The 20,807-nt window shown below is 40.5% G+C and overlaps 2 protein-coding genes across 4 annotated transcripts in view; one reads left to right on the forward strand and one right to left on the reverse strand.

Annotated features, from left to right (window-relative positions):
- Positions 1 to 872, reverse strand: part of LOC111932727 (putative oxidoreductase ZK1290.5) — a 45,065-nt gene extending 44,193 nt beyond the window's left edge. The window contains exon 1 of one of the 3 annotated variants that reach the window (XM_086841744.1): positions 575 to 872. In XM_086841744.1, the coding sequence (XP_086697870.1) occupies positions 575 to 659 (85 nt within the window). In that variant the 5' untranslated portion in view covers positions 660 to 872. The other 2 variants (XM_086841746.1, XM_086841743.1) reach the window with 2 other exon arrangements.
- DPH5 (diphthamide biosynthesis 5) lies at positions 633 to 20,341 on the forward strand. The gene is made up of 7 exons (XM_023931965.2): positions 633 to 1,073; positions 4,224 to 4,348; positions 7,619 to 7,727; positions 17,013 to 17,133; positions 18,039 to 18,078; positions 19,126 to 19,229; positions 20,092 to 20,341. The coding sequence occupies exons 1-7, from the start codon at positions 939 to 941 to the stop codon at positions 20,313 to 20,315; spliced, it is 858 nt and encodes a 285-aa protein (XP_023787733.1). The 5' UTR covers positions 633 to 938; the 3' UTR covers positions 20,316 to 20,341.
- Positions 20,342 to 20,807: the final 466 nt, after the last annotated feature.

Consider the following 20,807-nt stretch of genomic DNA (forward strand, 5'->3'; position numbering starts at 1 on the left):
TGTACTACTTGTACTTGTTGTTCAAGTAATTGAACAACATAAGCCATTTTGCTCTACACAGCGACTGTATAAGAAATACTAAGCTGCATCAAATATTCATCATCATCAACTACCATTCCCTTGTGCCTCACAGATGCTAAGGTTCCTACACGGGATCTCAGTTCCACAGGTGCAGTAAGGTTAATTCTATCATGACAGTCTGCTCTAAAGAAAAGTCTGCTCCCAAGCCTGGTAAGAAAACACACCCAAACCACCAAACCACCGCACATCGCCCCGGGTCAGGTGGCAGCACAACAGCACGGCTCCCCAGCAGGCCCAGCTGGTCGCTGTTGGCAGGAGCACGAGGCTTCACCCGGCAGCCCAGGGGCTCTCGGAGGAGCGCCGGGCCTGCCCGGCTCAGCGCGGGCAGCTCGGCAGGAGCCTCCGGTCCGGGCTGCCTGAGGCGAGTCCGGCTGCGGGCCAAGGGCAGAGTGGAGCCTGCCGAGCCGGCCAGGCCGGGCCCCGGCGTGACCCCCGCCCTCTCACAGCGCCTCTGGCAGGGAGGCGGGCTCTGGGCGGGCCCACCGCCACTTACCGAGCCCCAGCACCGGGATGCTGTGGCCGCTGGCGACCGGCACCGCGGGCACACCGCCCGGACCGAGCCTACCCGCCGCTGCCATGACCCGGCCGCGGCCCGGGACTACAACTCCCGGCGGCCCCTGCGCCCCAACGGCGCCGCGAGCAGCCGGGAGCCAGGCGAGAGGAGCCGGGAAACGAGCGGCCGGGAGCCGGGAAACGGGGAGCCGGGAAACGAGCAGCTGGGAGCCGGGAAACGAGCAGCTGGGAGCCAAGCTGTCCCCGGACCTGGGGCCGGCTCCCGGCGAGCGGTGGGGCGCCCCGGCTGACCCCACTTCCGTTTCCCCCCCTGAGGCAGGTGGCGGCTCGGGCCCTCCCCGAGCATGCTGTACCTGGTGGGGCTGGGCCTGGGGGATGCCAAGGACATCACGGTGAAGGGGCTGGAGGCGGTGCGGCGCTGCCGCAGGGTGTACCTGGAGGCCTACACGTCCGTGCTCACCGTGGGCAAGGAAGCGCTGGTAGGTCTGGCCACGAGGCCCGAGGCCTCTTGTGCCACGGAGCCGGGGCCGTGCTGGGGCTGGTGGGTCCGTGGGAGAAGTGTGTACGTGACTTTCACATACTGTGTTTTATAGGAGAAATTGTTTTGCTGCCATGCAAGAAGACTACAGCAAAAATAAAATGTTCCTTCCTACAACTGTTGGCACAAGTTTTCATCTCAAAACCTACCAATACGTGCAGACCTTGAGATACTGGAGGACTTGGTTAGAAAGTGTCTAATCTGTTTAAAAACAACAAAAAAAAAAAACCAAACTCAAAAGTCATACCAGAAAAATACGTGCTTTGAAACCCTGCACCTCTGTATCAGCCGGAGGTGTTATGACATGCCTGCTGGGAATTACAATTTGATTATCTCACGTTTCCACGTGGGCCAAGCTGCCTCAGCATGTTGGGATTCCCCGAACAGGCACGGATCAGTCAGAGATGGGCTGTTGGACAACGTGGAGATAAAGTTTTCATTAGTAAACACACCTCACGGAAGACAAGGGTAGTAAAAATTTGCAAAACATAGCTCTGAGGAGTTCACAGATGGTCACAGAAGGATGAAGTTTAATGCTGCAATAATACCAAAAAATAGCATAGCTGCCCACAGACCAGAGATCTTGCCTCTGAATAAGCTGATGCTATCTGGGTCTTGAGTTCTGTATGCCCATAATGTACCTGTATGCAGATCAGCATATTCATAGAGTATGTGAGACTTTTACCTTGTAGTCAGCATTACGTGGTTTCCATCTACAAGGTAGGCTAGAATATTTGGAAAGAATTTCTGGCTTATCTGCTATATGAAGATATGCTCTGTGTTTTATGTCTCTTTTCAGTACACTGAAGCAGTCTAAATTGTAGTCAGTCCATTCAAAACAAAATGGTTTTTTTTGTGGTTTGATAATTGGAAAACTGCTAAATGGAAAGGATTACTTAGAGATTTTTACTTTTCAAAACAAGCATTTGTTATCAAAAGAAAAATTAATGGATTCCTATCTGTCTGAAAATAAAACACTGAATAATAGGAAAATGCTGATGATTTTTGATGTGGTTATTTTGGGTTTTCTTGTCATATATTTCTTACTGTTTTAAGGCTTTTGCAAACCTTGAGATGCCAAAGATAAGATGACTGGGGAAAAAAGATCAATAAAAACAAAGTAAAAAAGTTGTCTTACCTGAAACACTTAAAGTCCCAAGAGGGACTTTAGGAGTTAATAACCAAGTGTTTATAATACAGCCTGGTTTACATACAAGTGACAATGCTGAATAGTTTATTTACTAATCTGAAGGTCAGTCTCTCCTAAGCACCACAAAAAGTTAGATGAAAACTCTCAAGTAGTAAAGAGCAGATATTTGTCTGCAGAGACTTTCCAGATATCCTCCTATGTTGGCGGTATTAAAATCAGGCTATAAAAGTCAAATGACAAGACTTGCTTGTTTATTGGGTTGGCCTAAAATATTTATTAAAAGTTATTTGATGTTGACCACCCAAATCCACCCTGAGTTTGGTGAAAGAACTTTTTGGATGCAGTGAGCTCCCAGTGAATCTACATTTTACTTTCTGTATATTCTCTGCTTAGCATGCTGTGATTAGCATTGTGGAGCAGTCTCAAAGCATGCAAATAGATTCCCTTGGATGAAGCCAAACTGAAAGGTGTGTTCCTGAGACTGCACCCAATCTGTTCTGGAGTGTGCATTGCTCACAGTGTTGGGCCAAAGCCAGCCTGGTGCGATGGCAGCCCACGGAAAGGGATGTGTGGTGTTGTTATGGAGTGCTCTGCTTTACAGACCAGCTCCCCTTGTGCTGATGTGCATCTGGGCTGAGGTACCTAATGAAAACCAGTGGGGTGTCAAAATTTGCTATAGTTGGTTTAGTACAGATCTCAGCATTACTGCAGGGTGACCATCAGTGGTTCCAAATCACAGATGCAAGATTTGTTTACACATTTATTTGGTCCCATCTCTGTTGAATCTGTACAAGTTACAGTCTGTTTCATGAGGAAAATAATATCCTGATTTTATAGAGTTAGGAAAACCTACCCAAAAGTGGGCAGGAATTCATATTCAGGTAAGTGAATGTAACCTGGTAACAGAGGTCCCATACCTATTACTCTCACTATGGGATGGATGTTTTTATGGAAGCACCACTCTGCTTCTGTACAGGTGTGATAGTTCCTCCATCAATTCACTGTTCTGTGTGGGCAAAGTCACAGAAGTCAGAGGAAGACCTTTCTGGGTGATAATTGACTTTAATAGTTTTATCAATCTATTAATATTCATAATACCACACAAATTTGCTGACTACTACTTAGAACAAAAATACCTCTCTTGGTCTTTGCCCTGGAAAAAAAATTTAATCATGTAAAGAGTGTGTAAAATGCATGGTGACACAACATGGCAGATATTTTCAGTATGATCAGAAAATATGTTCTAGAACTAACTGAAGTTTCATATACAAGTGTGAAGTTCATGCTTGAAATAAAGGCATTTAAAATGTACAAAGAGACACAATGATTACTGAGCTGCTGAAGAAAAATTAAGGACATGATCAAATGCATGTTTACCTGTATACTTTGTAAAGTACTTCTTAAAGAGAGTTCAAGATGAAGGATTATTATGAAGTCATTCCTTAGATGTGGTTTGCTAAAATGTACTAAGGAAAAATCTGAGAGAACAGGTTGTGGTGTAGCTAGTGTGGTATTTGTATGTGGTTTGGTGCCAGTATTGTCGGTAGCCTAAGCACTAGGCTCGGGCTGTGAGAGGGGATGCCTTACAGCAGCAGGTTAAATTAACTCTGTATGGAGTCCACCCAGGTACCTTCAGCGTGACTGCGCTGCTTTAGGTGCAGCTCCTCAACTGACACAGAAAGCATGGAAAATCAAGTTGGTTTCAGGATAAAGTTCACATTCACTAATTTTTTGTCAGCTCAGGAGCTGCTTTATGGGAAGCTCAGGTGTTCTTGCAAGCAGAGGTGAGGTTCACCAAGACATGGGGCAGGTTGCTGGGGAGAACAATGAAGTTACCTATTCCAGTGTCCATTGGCTGTGCTCATGAGTGGGCACTCAGAGAGATACAAAAACATTCCGAAGTGTCTTATTTTGATGTTTGTTATTAATTTCAATTTCTAGGAAGAGTTTTATGGAAAAGAATTGATTTTGGCTGACCGAGAAATGGTGGAACAAGAAGCAGATAGCCTTTTAAAAGAAGCTGATGTTTGTGATGTTGCATTTCTTGTGGTTGGTGATCCTTTTGGGTAAGACAGAGCAACATTTTAATAATTGCTGTAGCTTCATCACTTTTTTCAATAGGAAGAAGCCATCTCTGTAACTCTAATTCTTTATGAGGAAACTGATTTTCAGACCAGAAACACTTTTTGTGTCTGTATATTCCTTATTGTATTAAAAATATATGTGCAGTTGTCTACGCTTTTTCTTGCTTTGGAGTTTCCTTTCCCAGATGTCCGTTATAGATAGGAATGTGGACCCTCCAGGATGTGTGAATCTTTCCTTCAGCAGATACTTATAATTTCATTCATTATCATTTTGTTCTCTGTGCTACCTTTTATAACAAATACTTTGCCTTATTATTTGTCTTATAACAGAAGAAATTCTAGGTTATGACATAAATAAGAAATGTGCTGTTTTGGGGGAATATTCTTATAACTGAACTTATAAACTTGAGCTTTTATACTCCGTTGTTTTAGAATCAATACAGATTATTGGTTGTATTGTCTGCTTTAATATATGCTAGTTTTTAAAATCACTTATGTCATTATAAATGTCTTCTCATGTTGGTTTATTAGGCCTTTTGTTTCCACTTTTTATTCCTGCTGGAAAGTATAGTCTTTTTCTATGACCAGAAGGATCTCCTTCTGTCTCTTTGGTCAGGTATCATCAATCTGTAATGTCAAGCCATGCAGAAGAGCTTTTCATCTCCAGCTGGTGATGTAGGATTTATACCACGGTATCAAGGGGCACAAGAAAAATGAAATCTGAGCACCTTATTTGTGAGGGGGAAAATGGAGTTTATGTAAAAAGGAGCAATGTGCACATCTGTCAAAAGCAGATAATTTGTGTAAATACAGGTTGAAGGCAACTGGCAAGAGAATATTATATTATTATTAATTATTATATCATTATATTATTAATTATGGGCAGATGACCCTGTATTTCAGAAATGTTAGTAATACTTGCAGTCCATGTTTACATTAAAACTAGGATTTGTGCAGAGTGTAGAGCCACATTACCTGGACCCTTGTGCTCTGATCCATGACTGATACGAGCATTCAAGATGAAAAATACAAACTACATGGATTGAAATGTAGCTGCTACTTGTAAGCAGTACTCTGACTTGTCTCATTATCATTAGTTTCAATGTCCAAATACTTCAATTATGGTTAACATACTACATAATTGTTAAAAACTACCTTTTTTTTTTTTAATGAGTTGCTTCTCTATAAATGTTCATGTTCTTAGCTCTTGCTGTCACAGCTAGAACTGCTCCTATGTTCACATAGAACCCTAAGGATTTAGGGAGTTGTGAGGTTACTAGGATAGAGTACTGAATGTTTCTGTCCTAAGAGAGGCCAGAGGGGAGGAGGATAGAAGCCCCTTGCAGCTGATCACAGAGTTCCAAGTATATTTGCAGGAGAGCAGAGTACTTGGGAGCCACAGGAGATGCCAGGCGTTGGTGGTTAGTGGTTAAAACAATAAAGCAGGCTGTGCCCTGTCATCCTCACTGTTGTTCTCTGCAAGTTTTTATCTGTGTATGTGATAACACCCATGGATGTGCTACAAGAGTGCGACAACTTGAGTAGTACAGTGGAAAGCCCACCACTCTAGGCTGGTGTTAACATTCATATTATTACTACCCATCAAACTTAACATCTGTATTAGTGACAGAAAATACTGCTGTGGTTTTAGCTGTGGAGGGATGACTTCATGAAACTTTTCCTGGTGTTGGAACTGAGTGCTCATAAGGGCACTTCTGCCTTTAGCTACAGTCATTATAGGCAGATCTACTGGGAGAAAAAAAATGCTGTCTGGAGCAAATTTCAATGAATAAAGCCAGCTGATGCCTTGGTCATTATTAGCATAACCACAAAATCCTCCAGTGCTCCTTGTCCTTGGTATGTGCAGGCAATAACACAAGGTTGTAAAACCAGTCTCCTCTTCTCTTAGAGAAGACATTCTTACATCACTTTTGCTTCTAGAAGTCAGGAACAATGTTTGTGTAGTAACTAAGGTATTGGTTCAGATCACTTTACTGGCTTCTCCTAGGTTTGGGAGCCTGTTTGTGTAAGGGTTTCAGATTTCCCAAGTTCAAATTCCTTTTTTTTTGTTCCTCCACTGAAATTGAGTTCTTTTTTTCAGTATTGATCTTTACAGCCTTGCCAGCTGCTGCCACATTTGTGTTCCAGTCTGACGCACCTGATCTGCTGACTGGGTGCTGGTCAGACACACAGCACCAAAATTATCAGGCTAAAACCAGGGGAATTCTGTTAGGGTAACTGAACAAGGCCGGGGTGAAAGCAATTTTCCTAGTTCATTGTTCTGATGGCCATATGTTATTTCTTTCCTTCCTTCCTTGGAATGGCTACATAAAGTGTGTGGTACATCGTGGGAATGAGATGTCTAAGGTCATCGATCAGGTTTGATAAATTTAGGCAAGGGGTAGGTGCATTTTCATATTTCACATACATACAAGCAAAATACATATGTAAACATTGTTGCAGTTCAAAGATTTGCTCAATCTGTGTATACTGACCGTTTTAGAAAGGCACTATCTCAACTGCTGAACTGCAAACCCAGTAATTCTTGCAGCAGTTAATCACTGCAAGGTGTTTCTTGAGCCTTAGACCTGGAGCTGAACTTAGCTCTGTTTGAAACAACAGTATTTTGACTTTCAGAATAAACTTCATCACTCAGATTTAGGCATTGTTAATTTGAGTAATCTGGATTAAATATGAAAATTGATTCAGTCTAAGGATGTTTTTTCTAAGTAAACATGCAGTTCACCTCTGTTCAGAGTTCTTGTCTGAGCATGGAGCTTTCCTGGCACACACTGGTGCAGATGGGAGAGGGCCTGGCTGTGCAGTCAGTAATGTGAAATCCTGGAGTTTTGTGGAAGTTTGTGCCAGAGTTGACATTTTACAGTTCAACGGGTGTTCTACAGGCACCCGCAGAAGACAAAGGATACATGGAACTTTCCTTTTCAAGTACTTGCCAAGGCTACTTTATAAAGTAACAGTTGTAGAAGTGTTACAGTTTTAATGATGCCAGAAAGTTGCAAAGAGCTGTACCATACTGAGGATGCCTGGCATTTCATCTGTGGCAGATGACATATGGAAGCCTCACTGGAGTTTTTATTTTCCTGTAACCAATAGGATATTGTTGCCATTTTGCCACCTCTGCATTGTCCTTGTTGTGAAGAGTTTAATTTTATTTCAAAACAAACTACAATGGTAGTAACACTTGGTAACATCATGTTTTCAATGTTTAATTCCTTCCTTTTCTTACCACAGGGCCACAACACACAGTGATTTAGTGCTACGTGCAGTAAAATTGGGGATTCCTTACAAGGTCATTCATAATGCTTCAATAATGAATGCAGTGGGCTGCTGTGGTTTACAGGTAATATTTTTCTATATGCATATATATTATTTCACAGCTGCTAAGCTTAGAATTGGTGAGCTCCTCCTACTGCTGTGGCAGTGCATGTTGCAATCCCAGTTTTGAAGATCTGTACCAACTGTACACTTAATGTTAGAAATTGTTAACACTTCCTTTTAGCATGCCACATGTCAGCAAAAGCCCCTTTCAGTGAGCTCACATGAAAATTAATAGTAGCAGTTCTGTTCTGCTCTGCTTTCTAACTTCCCTCTGCCCCCAGGAGGCTTTGGTATTTAAAGTTATTTTACAGATAAAGCTTTGCTCATGTTTGCTTCCTTCTACCACCAATGGTAGCATCAGGTATCAGGTAATACCTGATAAGTTTATTTTTAAATAAGGTTGTTATCCTGTAAAGAATTATGCTGATCTTGTCATATAAGAAATACATGCACAAGCCTGCATATATGTCCAATTTAGATCATAACTAATTCCAAAGAATATGATGCACTCTTTCTCTAATAAATTTGATGTGTCTCCACTTTTCTGCCCATCTGATGAGGGAGGAGGGATTTGCCTAGCCAAGGACTAATAAAACAAATGACAGTTTTTGTGCATCTTGAATGACTGAAGTAGAAAAGGTCTAGTGATCCCCAAGAAAGTATTTCCTTTTACACACGTATAGCTCCATTACTACTTTTACTGCATGAAAGATACTGTGGCAGTGTTTAAATCATAACTAATCACATATGAATTAGATGAAGCTTCCCCCTCTTGTTTTTATTCATCACTTTAACATAGAACCTGCCCTCTCAAGGTTTAGAATGGTTCCCTGTGTATGGGACCCCTAAGCCAAGTTCCCACTTTACAAAAGCCCAAAGCAAGCACAGGAACGTAAATGTACTACAGACAAGTTGGGGGTCTTTCCATCACCAGGAAGGAGGAATTCCTTCCTAGCAGTACACAAAAGAACACAATTTATTTTAATTTCAGCAAACACCTGGTACCTTCAAATTTCCACTGACTAACTCCAGTACTCCAAACTCCATTCAAATAATAATGCTGGCCAACAGCAGAAAATTTATTGCTATGAGTTTGGGTATTATCTTTGGTTTTGATTAGTTTGATTAATTTGCCCTGTCTGACCTGTCCCATTAGCTAATGCTAAAGGGAATGCTGCACAGCATTCACACTCTTAATAATTCTTCTTGTGAGTACTTTCTTAGTGATACCTGCCTATTGCTGCAAGACTTGGGCAAAATTATCATTTAGGAAGGAAATAAGCTTCTTGGTGTCTAAAATCTACAGACAGAGAGCAGCTGCCACATGACTGCACTTACTGGGGTGGGTATAACAAGAGTTGTGGCTGGGGCTCACCCTTCCCCTTTTGTCTTGATGGTGGTGCAGTTTGCTTCTGTTGTCAGGCTGTTGACAAGCAGCTTCTACTACTTGCTCTCTTTTTTACTGTTCTCTTACATTCATTAGGAAGGAAGATGCAAGGCCCAAAGAGTTTTTTAAGTTTTCTGAAGTTTTCTTCCCCCACAATTCAGCCAGGCATGGGAAGGAGGAGTATAGAGCTTTTAGGTTAATTAAAAAAAATAGACCAGAAACCTAATGTGAGTATACTATAAACAGTCCCTAAGGTTATTCACATATGCAGAGTTTTTGAGATTAGATTGCTATTTCCTTATCCCATGCTGAAGGGAGCAGACCATAAAGGAAATGGGATGTTATTCAGTCTGGCATTAGTCCCCTTTTCCATTCTGGCTTGGGAGGGGCTGCCTTCTCCTAAGTCAACATTCCTGTTGTCGTATAAGGCATTTTAGGAAATAATGATTGTATTGCCAGGCAGAATGTAATCAGTTGTATGTTTAACTCTTGATTGCTCCTTACTGGCATAAACAGCAAGTGAGGTGTATCTCACAAAAAAACAGCCTTTGATTAACTAGAGTTGTGTTGAAAGTTTATAATTTCATTCAAAAGCCTTTAAGTTCATGGCTTTCTACTTCCATTGGTTTACTTTTGGAGTTATTGTGTCTCAAATTGTAAAGTTCCTGTCAAGTATAGGAGGGATTCCTCTTTTGCTTCACCACAGAAAAGGCTTTGCTTTTTTTCTTGTTCTAATCTGATTGTAATACAAACCCTCTCTCCTTTTTAGTAGAGAAAAACAGGAAACACCTTTATGCGCCGTTCAGAGAGCCATGTGCGTAGTGAGCTGTAACTGCTGATTAGGCCATCAGTGAAATGCAGCTACAGCACAGTCTGGTCACAAAAGAATGTCTCTGGTCATCAGAGCAATGTTTCTGTGCAGCCAACAACATTCTGGTACTGTGCAGTTTTCCTGTACAGTGATTTAGTGAAGAGCATCAGTGATGGTTTGTTACCTTTCAATAGCTGTAGTTTTTGCCAAATAATAAAGAGGGGTGCATATCTATTTTCAAATACTTTTTTTTTTTTTTTTTGTCTTGCTCATGTAACAGAATTAGTGAAGCTGTTTCGGAATACTGAAGAAAAGAGTGGGGTTTTAATTTTGAAAATTAAACTTCTTGGAAGTTTTGACAGATTGATAAACTGTGCTGGGATAGTGTAACTCAGCAAACTGGTAGTCTGACTGCACATAAGGCTCTGTGATTTTCTGTGCCTCCCTCTTCTATATTGTTTTTGCTGTGCTTCACTGTACCAGATTTTTTCTTTCTGAGGCTGAAGAAGCTATTTTCCCTTAAAAAACAAATAAATCTGGTTATGGGAAAGAAACCAAGAAAAGTGCTCCTATGTCAGTGCCTCCTAGCATGTTCTCTGCAGGTTCACCCCCTTGTCTGGAGTTCGCTACGTGGGTGTGTTTGTCACTCTGACTTCTGTTGTAGTGGTGAACAACCAGGCACTTGTGGTGGAGGATAGTCAGGCACTTTGGTATCTGCACACACTGCCAAAGAAGCACAGGCTTTACCTGTGCCCACTCTCAGCTTTTCAGAATAGGGCTGATTGCTAAGGTTTTTGAGGCCTAGAATAAAGATGCAGGAAACTGAGGATCTCTAGTTTGCATATTTCTCCTTCCTTTCTAATCTGCATGACATCTGGGTTGGTCTGGGGAGGTCGCTGGGCAGAGTGGTACTCTCAGGACAAAATTCTCTGACCCAGTGCTGGTAATGTATCCTTGAGGTAGAACTATTGGTGGTCAAACACATCTGGAAGATTCTGCATCATGCTGACCTGTGGTGCATGTGGAGGAATGATGCACCTTGAAATGGCTTGAGATCATGACATTAACATAAAGAAAGAGGATTGAGAACTGAAGTGGAAAGCTGGAGGCAAGTCACAGGATGAGATAAAAGGCTAAAATGAGACGCTCCTTTCTGAGTGTTTCTGATGTTGCTTGTTTTGAAAGCCTTTGGTTGGGTAGCTAGGAAAAAAACATGTTCTAGCAGAGAGTTGCCTTTCTTTTGAGATGTACCCACTTTCCACCTGAATAGCTTCAGAACAAACATCTGCATGTGCCCTTGTTTCTTTCAGTGACGCATCTCAGGTTTTTTGTTTGCAGTCCACTTAATTCTTGTAAGACAATTAGTTAGAAAATAGCCTTTTTGCTAGCAGCTGATCACTTAAATGCAAAGTCAATGCTTACTGTTTTATTTTTGAGTTTTCACTGAACAGGTGAGTACATTTCCAGTGTCAAGTTAAAAAAATACTACTTAAAGATGAAGAAGCTGAAGAATGCTATCATTAATTACTGTGCTCACAGTCAAATAGAAACCCTGTAGTAGCTGCAAGAGTGGAGTCCCACCCTTGGTGTGCCTTCATCTTTAAAAACACTCTTTGCTCTAACAGGAGAGACTTTACACAAAATGACTGACTGTTAAACTGTTTTCCATCACTGATTTTTTTTTCAGTTACTACCAGCTTCTGAGCCTTTAAGAAGTTGGCATTTGTGTCTCAAGCCAATTAAATGTTAGATCAGTGCTAGTCACACTACTTCATTACTCACAATTGCTGTCCAGCTTAGTGCCATTTGTCACCAGCAAACATGGCCCAGAAACATCTGTTTCATCAGGTTTGGGGGTTTCTTTTCTTTTAGATATTTTAATTTCATATTAGTAACCTTAGTCACCTTCAGGGCAGGAAGGAAATATTGCTTGATATTGATGGAAAGAATCTTAGAAGGTTTTTAAAGATAAAGTGACATTACCTTGGGGGGGTGAATCCTCTCCTATTCAAGTTTATTTTCTCAGTATTTTGATAGCTGAATTTTGTTCTGCTTGTGGAGTGGCTATTTCCCAAGCAGATCCAAGAAGCAGCCAAAGCAAAATGTTCTTGTCCCTCCAACTGATTTTATGTGATTTGTCTCAGCTGCCTTCTAAAGACTGCAATTATGTGGAGTGGATTTCCCTCAGCCAAATGTGTTTTCTTCACAGCTCCTTTCTCTCTGGGGTTACTAAGGGGACTGGAAGTTTTTGGGACAGCTGGGGCAATCTCTTGGCTTGCAGTACAAAAAGGAGACAAAGGCACATATATGTGAATGGTAAAACATTTCAGTTTCATGTGAAGTTCAGTTCTCATGAGAGGCATCTGAAGTTGCTAAAGGTCTGTGGTGCTAAATAAGGTAGTGTAAAGGGCTAGAGCTAGGCTTGTGGTTGTTTCATATGACCAATTCCAAGCAAAAAAAAAGATTGAGTGATTCTTGCTGCTTCTTTGTTGACAATTGTTCTACTTCTTAAGCTGCTATCAAGTAACAATAGATAGTACAAAAAACAGTAGGAGCCCTTTAATTTGATGTATATGGTCTGGAGGGCTGTTAACAGGTTAGGCAGAATAAAGGGAAAAACCTAATTCAGGTTCCTTATCTTTGAGGATGAACATTGCATAGCATTATATCAGAAACCCTATGACAAAGATAATCTGTCTTAGTTTTTCTGGGTGTGCTCATTGAGATTTATCAGGAAGTAACCTGGATAATGCAAGGTGCTCTGCAGTCTCTAAATCCATTGAGGAATAGTCTTAGGAGAAAAAGCCTCTTAGTTCCTACCAGTGGGTTGTGATTAGTCTGAGAAGAATCTGAATTTCCATAATTCACCTGTGCTGTGAGAACTATCTGCAATGTAATCTGTGACCGGAACATAGCTCCATAGCATTTCAGCCCTACAGGGTCTCAGGTATTTGGCTGTGTAGGTTGGCAGGTCTGAAGAATGCAATAACTCATTTTTTTTTGGGTAGAACCCCAGATATGTGACCAGTCCTGAAGCTATTTGAAATGTTAGGAAAGGAGGGAGGTTAATAAGTGAAAAATTGCTGTGTCACCATTGAAGCTGATACAGCAATAATTCTGGGAAAGATGCTGTAAAAATAGATGTCTGTGTTTTGAAATGTTTACTTCTTGGTTTCTCTGCAGCTGTTGGCCAACTGACCTTTAATATTATTTTGCATCTTCTCTCCTGCTTGCTTTAGTACTTTTTAGAGAGGATGGTGGATCTTCCTTTTTTAATTTCCCTATTTAGTCTCAGTTTGTTCCGTCTTCTATGCTCTAAATTTTTGTGGTGATTGACCACACCACTATTTCAAGTAAGGACAATTGATCAGGACAGTTTCAGGTATCTGATATCATTCAGACCAGTCATTAACAAAGTAACTCAGCAGTTTCATTGAAATTCCACTTGCATGAAGACTTTCCAAGGTGAGATCATGGTACAGCACTTTCACAGTTCATTCTGGCCTCTCAATTTGCAATCAATTCTGCTTGCATAAACAAGAAGTAAATAAGAAATGGCATTAATAGAAGGGTTAAAATACTATCAGAAAACAAGCACCAAAAGTTGTCGATCATTCTTTCATGTCAATAAAATAGGAAGTTACATCTTGTTCTGAGGTGATGTAACTATGAGTTGAAGAAGAGCTTTCTGCAGTATTTTGTGAGCAAAATAGCAGCAGAGCATTGCCTCAGAGTAGAGAGTTCTGGGTTCCTTTGCTGACCTGAGCTATTGCATTGCAAAATTTGAGTGCACAAAGTTTTACTTAAGCCAGTTACTACTTGAGGGGAGGGTGTGGAGAAAGGGGTATTTCCAAAGACTGAGGTCTTTCAAAATGACCTTTTGAAACTTTTGTGAAGTTTTTGAGCATTGATGAGAAGGTAAGAAGTTTGGTTTCAAGCTGAAAACACAAAATATTTGTCCAACCATTTCACTGCGCCCCTTTGAAATTCTGGCACTTTTGTGCCTGAGCAGAATGTAGGCACTCGAACAGATCTGCTCATCAGTGCAAGTGTGATGCCTGAGATGTTTGGGTTTGTACAGAACACACATTGCCCGCTCCTAAACATGCTTCATGTAGAGTGCAGCACACACAAGTTGGCTGTGAAATTTCATTTGCTCTTGCCTCTCTTTAGAGCTGTGCCAGCCACTGTACAGCCTGATCCTGTCTCTGCAAATATGCACAGCTCATCATCTTACTGAACTCGTGAACAGTCTCAAAGCATGGCAGTAATCCTTAGTTGTGTTGTAACACTCCTTGGTTAACAAACATGTCAGACAGTTCTATTTCAGTGAAAAGAATGATTCCTGGAATTTTGGGGACCCTCTGCAGCCTTCTATGGTGGGTGGAAAAAATGCTTTTTCATTTCAGTGGGTTTTGTCTTCAGAGGACCTGCTGTCTTCTGTATCCTTAGGATAGCAGTGCAATTTTTGGCATTTACTGCTCTCTCTGCCACAGGGCTTTTCTTGAAAGTCAGATACTTCATGCACAAGTTCAAGAGGTGGAAATTATAACACAGCAGAGGAAACTAAATTAGGAACAAATTGAATTCTGCATGGATACAGGGAGAGTGTTTTAAGTGTAAGTTCTGATACAGTCATGAGTTCCTTCTTTAATGTAGGCTTGCCCTGGTGAAGAGCAGTTCCTTTGTTTGCTTAAATGTCACACACCTGCAGAGATCAAATACTGGATGAGAAAGAAATATTGGTTTGTGTCTGTAGAAGTGTTTGAAAGGTAATTGGTTATGAGTATTCAAGCAAAATAGAGATATCCACTTACTGCTTCAGTTCCTCAGCATTCAGATTGATGGTGTACCAGGGACTTTCCAAAGTAGTATTCCCCCCTCTATAATTTAAAGTAAAAACAGGTGTGCATTAATCCTAGGAAATCTGTTCTTCACAAGTTTAGTTAGTAGAGGGGTGTAAACTGCAAAAGCATTTCTAGGAGGTTAATAAAATATGTCCCACTTTATCTTATTAGTGAAGAAACTACTTCTGTGCTTTCCAGGTGCTGAGAAAACAGGTGTATTTTTTTGAGACTAAGTATAGTTTTCTACTATGTCAGTACTTCATGAAGGTGTTCTGAAGGTGTTTCTACTAAAGAGACAGGCAACAAAATGTTTTACTCTTTTTTGACATCCAGGCTTCAGTATTAATGCAAAACCCAGTAAACAAAGGACAGATTAGTGAATGACTGGATAACTTGTTTAATTTCTTGTTGGCAAAGAGGATGGAGAATCTTTGTAATGGGTAATGGAAAAGAGAACACTTGGAACAAGCACTGTAGGCTATAAAGTTGAATGTCCAACTCATTCTTAACAGAATGAGGCAGAGTAGTTTAGGAGTTCTGATTCCCAACAAAATACCTCTCAGATAATAACATTTTTCCCATTTCTGCACATCCTTTCCGTTCCTAAAGGGCAGAAGTGGAAGTTTTCCTGCCTTGGGTTATCTAAATGCCAAAGGGACAAGGTAAGATTTAAGGTTAATTGAGGGCACTTTCTGTCCTGAACAAGGACTGCAGCTTTAGGGAGGTGGCTGCAGTGGTTGCAGGTGCTGAAGGCAAGCACTTAGGTTGGTATCAGACATTGCAGCACTAGTGGAAGATTGCAGGAATGCTAGGAATGCTACCAGGGAAATTAAAGGTATCTTGCTCCCAGATGCTGTAACAGTGAAGGGGAGAAACTTCTTGTACTACTAGTTTTCAAGATTTGGTACAAAATGGGAATGAGTTCTAGGCAGCCACATGAAAAATAGGCAAAGCATAGTTTTTTGGTTTTTTTTTCATTTTCTAGAACACAGCCTTGAAATAGCTAACAAGTTGCATCAGGAGCAACTTATTTGGTTCAACCTGTATTTACTTTACTGGAAGAACCTTTAGGTTGTGAAATGTACACAGTATGTTCTTGTCCTTGTGCTAGAATGAAATACTTAAAAAGAGGAAATGTTTTCAGTTTTATTCCAGGAATCTTTGAATAAATTTTATCAGCATGAATGGTTAAAATTTGAGCTTTTAAAAATAAACATGTTTCTGCTGTGATTCAAGTTCTGCTGTACCAGCATAAAGGAGTTAAAGCCACAGCCTAATGCCACAGTAAGAGAAGTATGTATAGGGGAATCCCCACATGGCACAGGGCTGCCAGAGCTGCTTCTATGCAGGGTCCTCTGCCAAAGCACACACAGTGCCTTTGTCTCCTGCTCTGGGCTTGGAAAAGCAGCTTTTCCTTCCAGGAGTACAGAGAAAGTGGGAAGGGTATTCCATGTAGCTGTTGTTTCTCTGGTGGGCTTGAGCAGACAGAATATTGGCAAGCTGTAAAATCCATCTGGGGTGGCCCCATTCCAGAGCTAAATAGACCAAAACTGATGGATGGTTTTCCCCTATTTCATGGCAAAAACTGCTTCCAAGCCAAATACTGCTTTAACTTTTCTTACAACTTTCACTTTTGCATCACCAGAGATGACTGGCAAGACTATTGCTTCAAATGGCTTCACCAAGATGAGGGACTTAGGGTAATGAATGTCTTAAGAGTGAGAACAGAGACAGTGAGTATGCTTGACATAGGATCTGCTAGGAGTGTTCTGCTAGCAATATTCCTACCATATGTGCATAAACCATGTTGTACCTCTCTGCTTCCTGCACAATCTGTCTTCAGATCTTCATATCCACTGTCTCCTTCTCCTGACTGTAACTTCTTTTGTCTGCTAGAGCTTCCATCTGCAGCAAAATGCCATTTTAATATAAACACTACTGTATCTGTAGAACCAAAACATCGAATTATGGCATTATTCAAAACTGTCTAACCTTAAGCAAAGTAAGAAATAAAAACCCCTTAACCAAAGTAAGAAATAACAAATAATAATTTTGGTGTTAATCTTACAAAGTTTTTACCTTTAAAAGAACTTCAGAATTAAGTAACAATAGAAAGTATATTAAAAGTTACTAATTATGCATTGGAAAGGTGAATGCAGTAAAAACTTTACAGGTAGTTCATGGTTTGGTCTTTAACATTTTTGCATGTTCTTATTTTTTCTTATTGCACATGTGTGTTACTGCATTTGCTCTGTTTTACAGTTGTACAATTTTGGAGAAACGGTTTCCATAGTGTTCTGGACAGATACATGGAAGCCAGAGAGCTTCTTTGACAAGATTGAGAAGAACCGTCAGAATGGAATGCACACTCTGTGCTTACTCGGTGAGCAGCAGCCACTCTCCTGCCTTTTAGTCTATGTATTGAGTGTTTACCCAGCTGACTCGATCACCAGATAAGCAAATGTAATATTAAAAAGGTTAGTGCTGATAAACTTTTGAACTGAAAGTGACTTCATGGATGTAGAAGCAATTTGGTAAACTGGGCACTTACAATCTTGGAGTTTTGCATTTTAACCTTTTTCATCTGGGTCACTTTGGTTTAGAAGTTGATTATGCAACAAGGAATGCTTATTCACAGTTAAAAATGTATCCAGCTTTCAGTATGATAATTTGGGGGGGGCATTTGAGCACAGGTAACATTTGCATTCCTCTTAGAAAGATTATGGTCAACTTGTTTCATAAAATTGCAGCTGTTCAGAGTCTTACCTACCTGACCTCTTCTCTATTTCAGTTTTGCCCAAATCCTTTTTTTTCCCATAACAGAAGCTTGTTCTAAATCTTGGTTGGGACAGTAAGGAAGTGCTAACGAAAGTCAGGTTCCTGCATTAGCAGTGATGTAATCACTGTCGAGCAGTCAAACTGTTTTACCTTCTGTGACATAATGTGCTCATAATTTAAGAGTAGACCCAATGAACTGGTGTGCTTAAATGTGCTAGTATTTAACTATCTTATGGTAAATATGCCTATTTGTATATTTACCAGGACTTTTATTTGGCTGTGTTGCTCTGAAATCTGTGAAATTAGTCCTATTGTTGGGTAAAACCATGTGCATAAAGTCACAGGATTTTGTGATTAACTAACAGATGAAACAGTACAGTGTGATTCATATTCTAATAGCTAAATATAATAATATTATAATAGCTAAAATGTTGTTAAAACTTTAACTACATAGAAAACTAAGTGGTAAGCTTGTAGGGAACCTGTGTTTTAATGTGTTTTGTTCTACAGATATTAAAGTGAAGGAGCAGTCTCTGGAGAATCTCATGAAGTGAGTCACCATTTTGAAAATACATAGAAATACACAGTGCCCCTATAAAGGTTTTTTTGTACAAGGAACAAAGGTTCTTTGCCCATAGTCTAATACTGAACTTACCTGTCTTTTCCTCTAGCGCTTCTCAATGGCCACTGTCTTTTGTTTCTTAAAAGGGGTAAAACTCTTGTTCCTTGCAATAGGGCCTGGCTTTATTTACAGTAACTGAATTGAGTTGCAGCAGAACATAATCTTTTCTGTAACTGTTCCTGTGAGAAGCACTAAGTCAGAAAGGGGTAGGTGAGTGAAAGTGTTATTTCTCTACTGTTCTGTCACCTCCTGAAACATTAATATCTGAAAAAGTGTTCTAAATTTATTCTTCCGTAAGCTGGCTGGAACAGTGCAAAGTGCAGAATATATAACACCCTTCTTAAAGAGTTAAATAAGCAATATACAGAAAATGCTCTTATGCCTGTTTAACTGTATTCAAAAAGCTTTTGCCACATCTTACTCATCTCTGCAATCTGTATGGTTTGACAGTGGTGAATATAAATGGTTCCTTTATACACATGCTGTAACTGGTCTAAATTAACATTTGTGAAGTCTCACAGTATCATTGAGGTTTGTTTATTCTGGAGTTTCAAAATAAAATCTGTTTTACTGAATCCACAGTTGGCAAAGAAAGCAGCATTTCATTTAAGAATATATTTCTAGTCTATAATCATCTGTCTACAGGGCATTTAACAGAAAAACAGTTGTATGCCTTTGGATTTAAGTCTAATACAGCCCTCAAGAGTATCTGCAAAACCTGCATCTTGCTTCTAGCAGCTGAATTTGCTTTTAGGCTCTAAATGATATGGCAGCTGGAGCCCAGCTGTTTCACAGGTGTGGTGAGATTTCTGTATTCTTTAAAAATTCTACTCTTGTCTAAAAGACCCAAACTGAGAGCCTGGGCCTGTTTAAGTTCAACCTGCTGGTCTAGAGATCTCTTGAAATAAGCTGTAAGATTTCTGGGGATAAGAAAATGGGTTATATGTGAAATTTCTCTGTTTTCCTTCCCTGCAGAGGAAGAAAGATTTATGAGCCACCGCGCTACATGAGCGTCAATCAAGCTGCAGAACAGCTCCTTGCCATTATTCAAAACAGAAGGCTCCAAGGACTAAAACCAGGTATGACTGCACTGCTTCTCTCTGCTACCACCCCTCTCCAGTCACATCTCTTGATGAGCCTCTGAACCCCATTCCCTTCCTCTGACTCCCAGAATTCTGCTCTGCAGAGGATTTGGGCTGTCTTAAAGCCTAGTCACGAGGTGGATTTGGCCAAGCTTGAGCACAGCACAGTTCAGTGAGCATCAATGAAGGTGCATTGGTGGCCCCAGTCAAAGCCTCAGTCAGGAAACCCTGCACTGTTTCTATCCATGTGGAGCTGTGAGCTCTTTGAGCCATTAAAGTTACAGGAGGCAGAAGGATTCTGAGCATTTTAGATCAGTCAAGCTTCAAAAAAAATCTCAGCTCTGGTTTTACTTAGACTGGTCACACTCTGCTCTATGTGAACACCAGCAGAGGTTAACCCAAAGATGCAGAACTGATTTCCACCTTGAATTCTTAACACTAGGCAATAGCAAACTGAAATATTTATTGAGACCAAGGGTAAAATCACAGGAACTAATAAAGATGATGCAGTTGTGTCACAGATTTTTTTTTTAACAAATTAATCTAGCTTTACTCCTCATTTAAAAAGTTTATTCCTTCAATACTGTTAAAATTAAAGTCACTTAATTTTATCCTTTACTTAGAATGAATTAGAAGCAGCAGTTTCTTCAAAGTGAACACAATTCCTGAATGAATTCTTTCTTCCTTATCAACATCCTTAAGCTTTATTTTCTTTGAAGAGGAAGTTTCTTTCTAGGCCACTCCATTAATTTAGTAATTGGAGGTTTAAGAAAGCAGTGTTAAGGTTTAAGCATTTTGAGTACTTTTTCCTTTATGATAGGACCATTAGTCAATAAACATTTAATCTTCTTTCTTACAGAAATTACTGAAAACACGATTTGTGTTGGCCTTGCTCGTGTAGGTGCTCTAGATGAGAAGATTGCTTCAGGCACACTACAGCAGATGTCCACTGTGGAATTGGGTGATCCACTACATTCCTTAATTGTTACAGGCACTATGCATCCTCTGGAATTGGAAATGCTTAAACTTTTCTCTGTAGATAGTTCCAGTTTTGACAATAATGCATGTCAAAGGACTACTTAAATAAAAATGAGGCATTTACATTTTTATTCCATCTTTAATTGCATACCAGCATAAAGTTTTGCTGTGACTATTTAAGACTTGTCTAACTGTAGTTAGACTGTATATTGCTTCAGAGGACAACACTGCAGGACCATGGACCTGCTTTTACCCAAGGCTCCAAACTGCACCTGCTGGTGTAAGCTTCTACCCTGCAGACACTGCCAGAAACTTCTAAACTTTTCATTCAGGTCACTGACATCCACACCAGTCTTGGACTGTTGACTGGGATAAGAGTACCAGGTATCTGTGTGGCATCACTTGCTGTAGTGCATTAACCCAGCCTACTGCATACATTGTTGTAAGTACATTATATGTTAAATTTGGCCTTTCATCTTTGCAGAAACTTAGGAGTTCTCTTACCAATAGAGAACATTAGTGTGCAAAACCTGTTAGGTCTGTGTCCATCTTTGCCTTGGGAGAGTACAGACAGGTGAGAATGCTCTAAACCAGAGA

Source organism: Cyanistes caeruleus, chromosome 9 (genome assembly GCF_971803275.1).
Source record: "Cyanistes caeruleus chromosome 9, bCyaCae1.hap1.1, whole genome shotgun sequence".
Taxonomy (NCBI): Eukaryota; Metazoa; Chordata; class Aves; order Passeriformes; family Paridae; genus Cyanistes; species Cyanistes caeruleus.

What these genes read in the sequence shown, in the direction of transcription:
- DPH5 (XM_023931965.2), top strand. Translation starts at nt 939, where the DNA reads ATGCTGTACCTGGTGGGGCTGGGCCTGGGGGATGCCAAGGACATCACG. An exon ending in GTGGTTGGTGATCCTTTTGG is followed by an intron (nt 4,349 to 7,618) that starts GTAAGACAGAGC and finishes TTCTTACCACAG; the next exon opens with GGCCACAACACACAGTGATT. An exon ending in GCTCCAAGGACTAAAACCAG is followed by an intron (nt 19,230 to 20,091) that starts GTATGACTGCAC and finishes TCTTTCTTACAG; the next exon opens with AAATTACTGAAAACACGATT.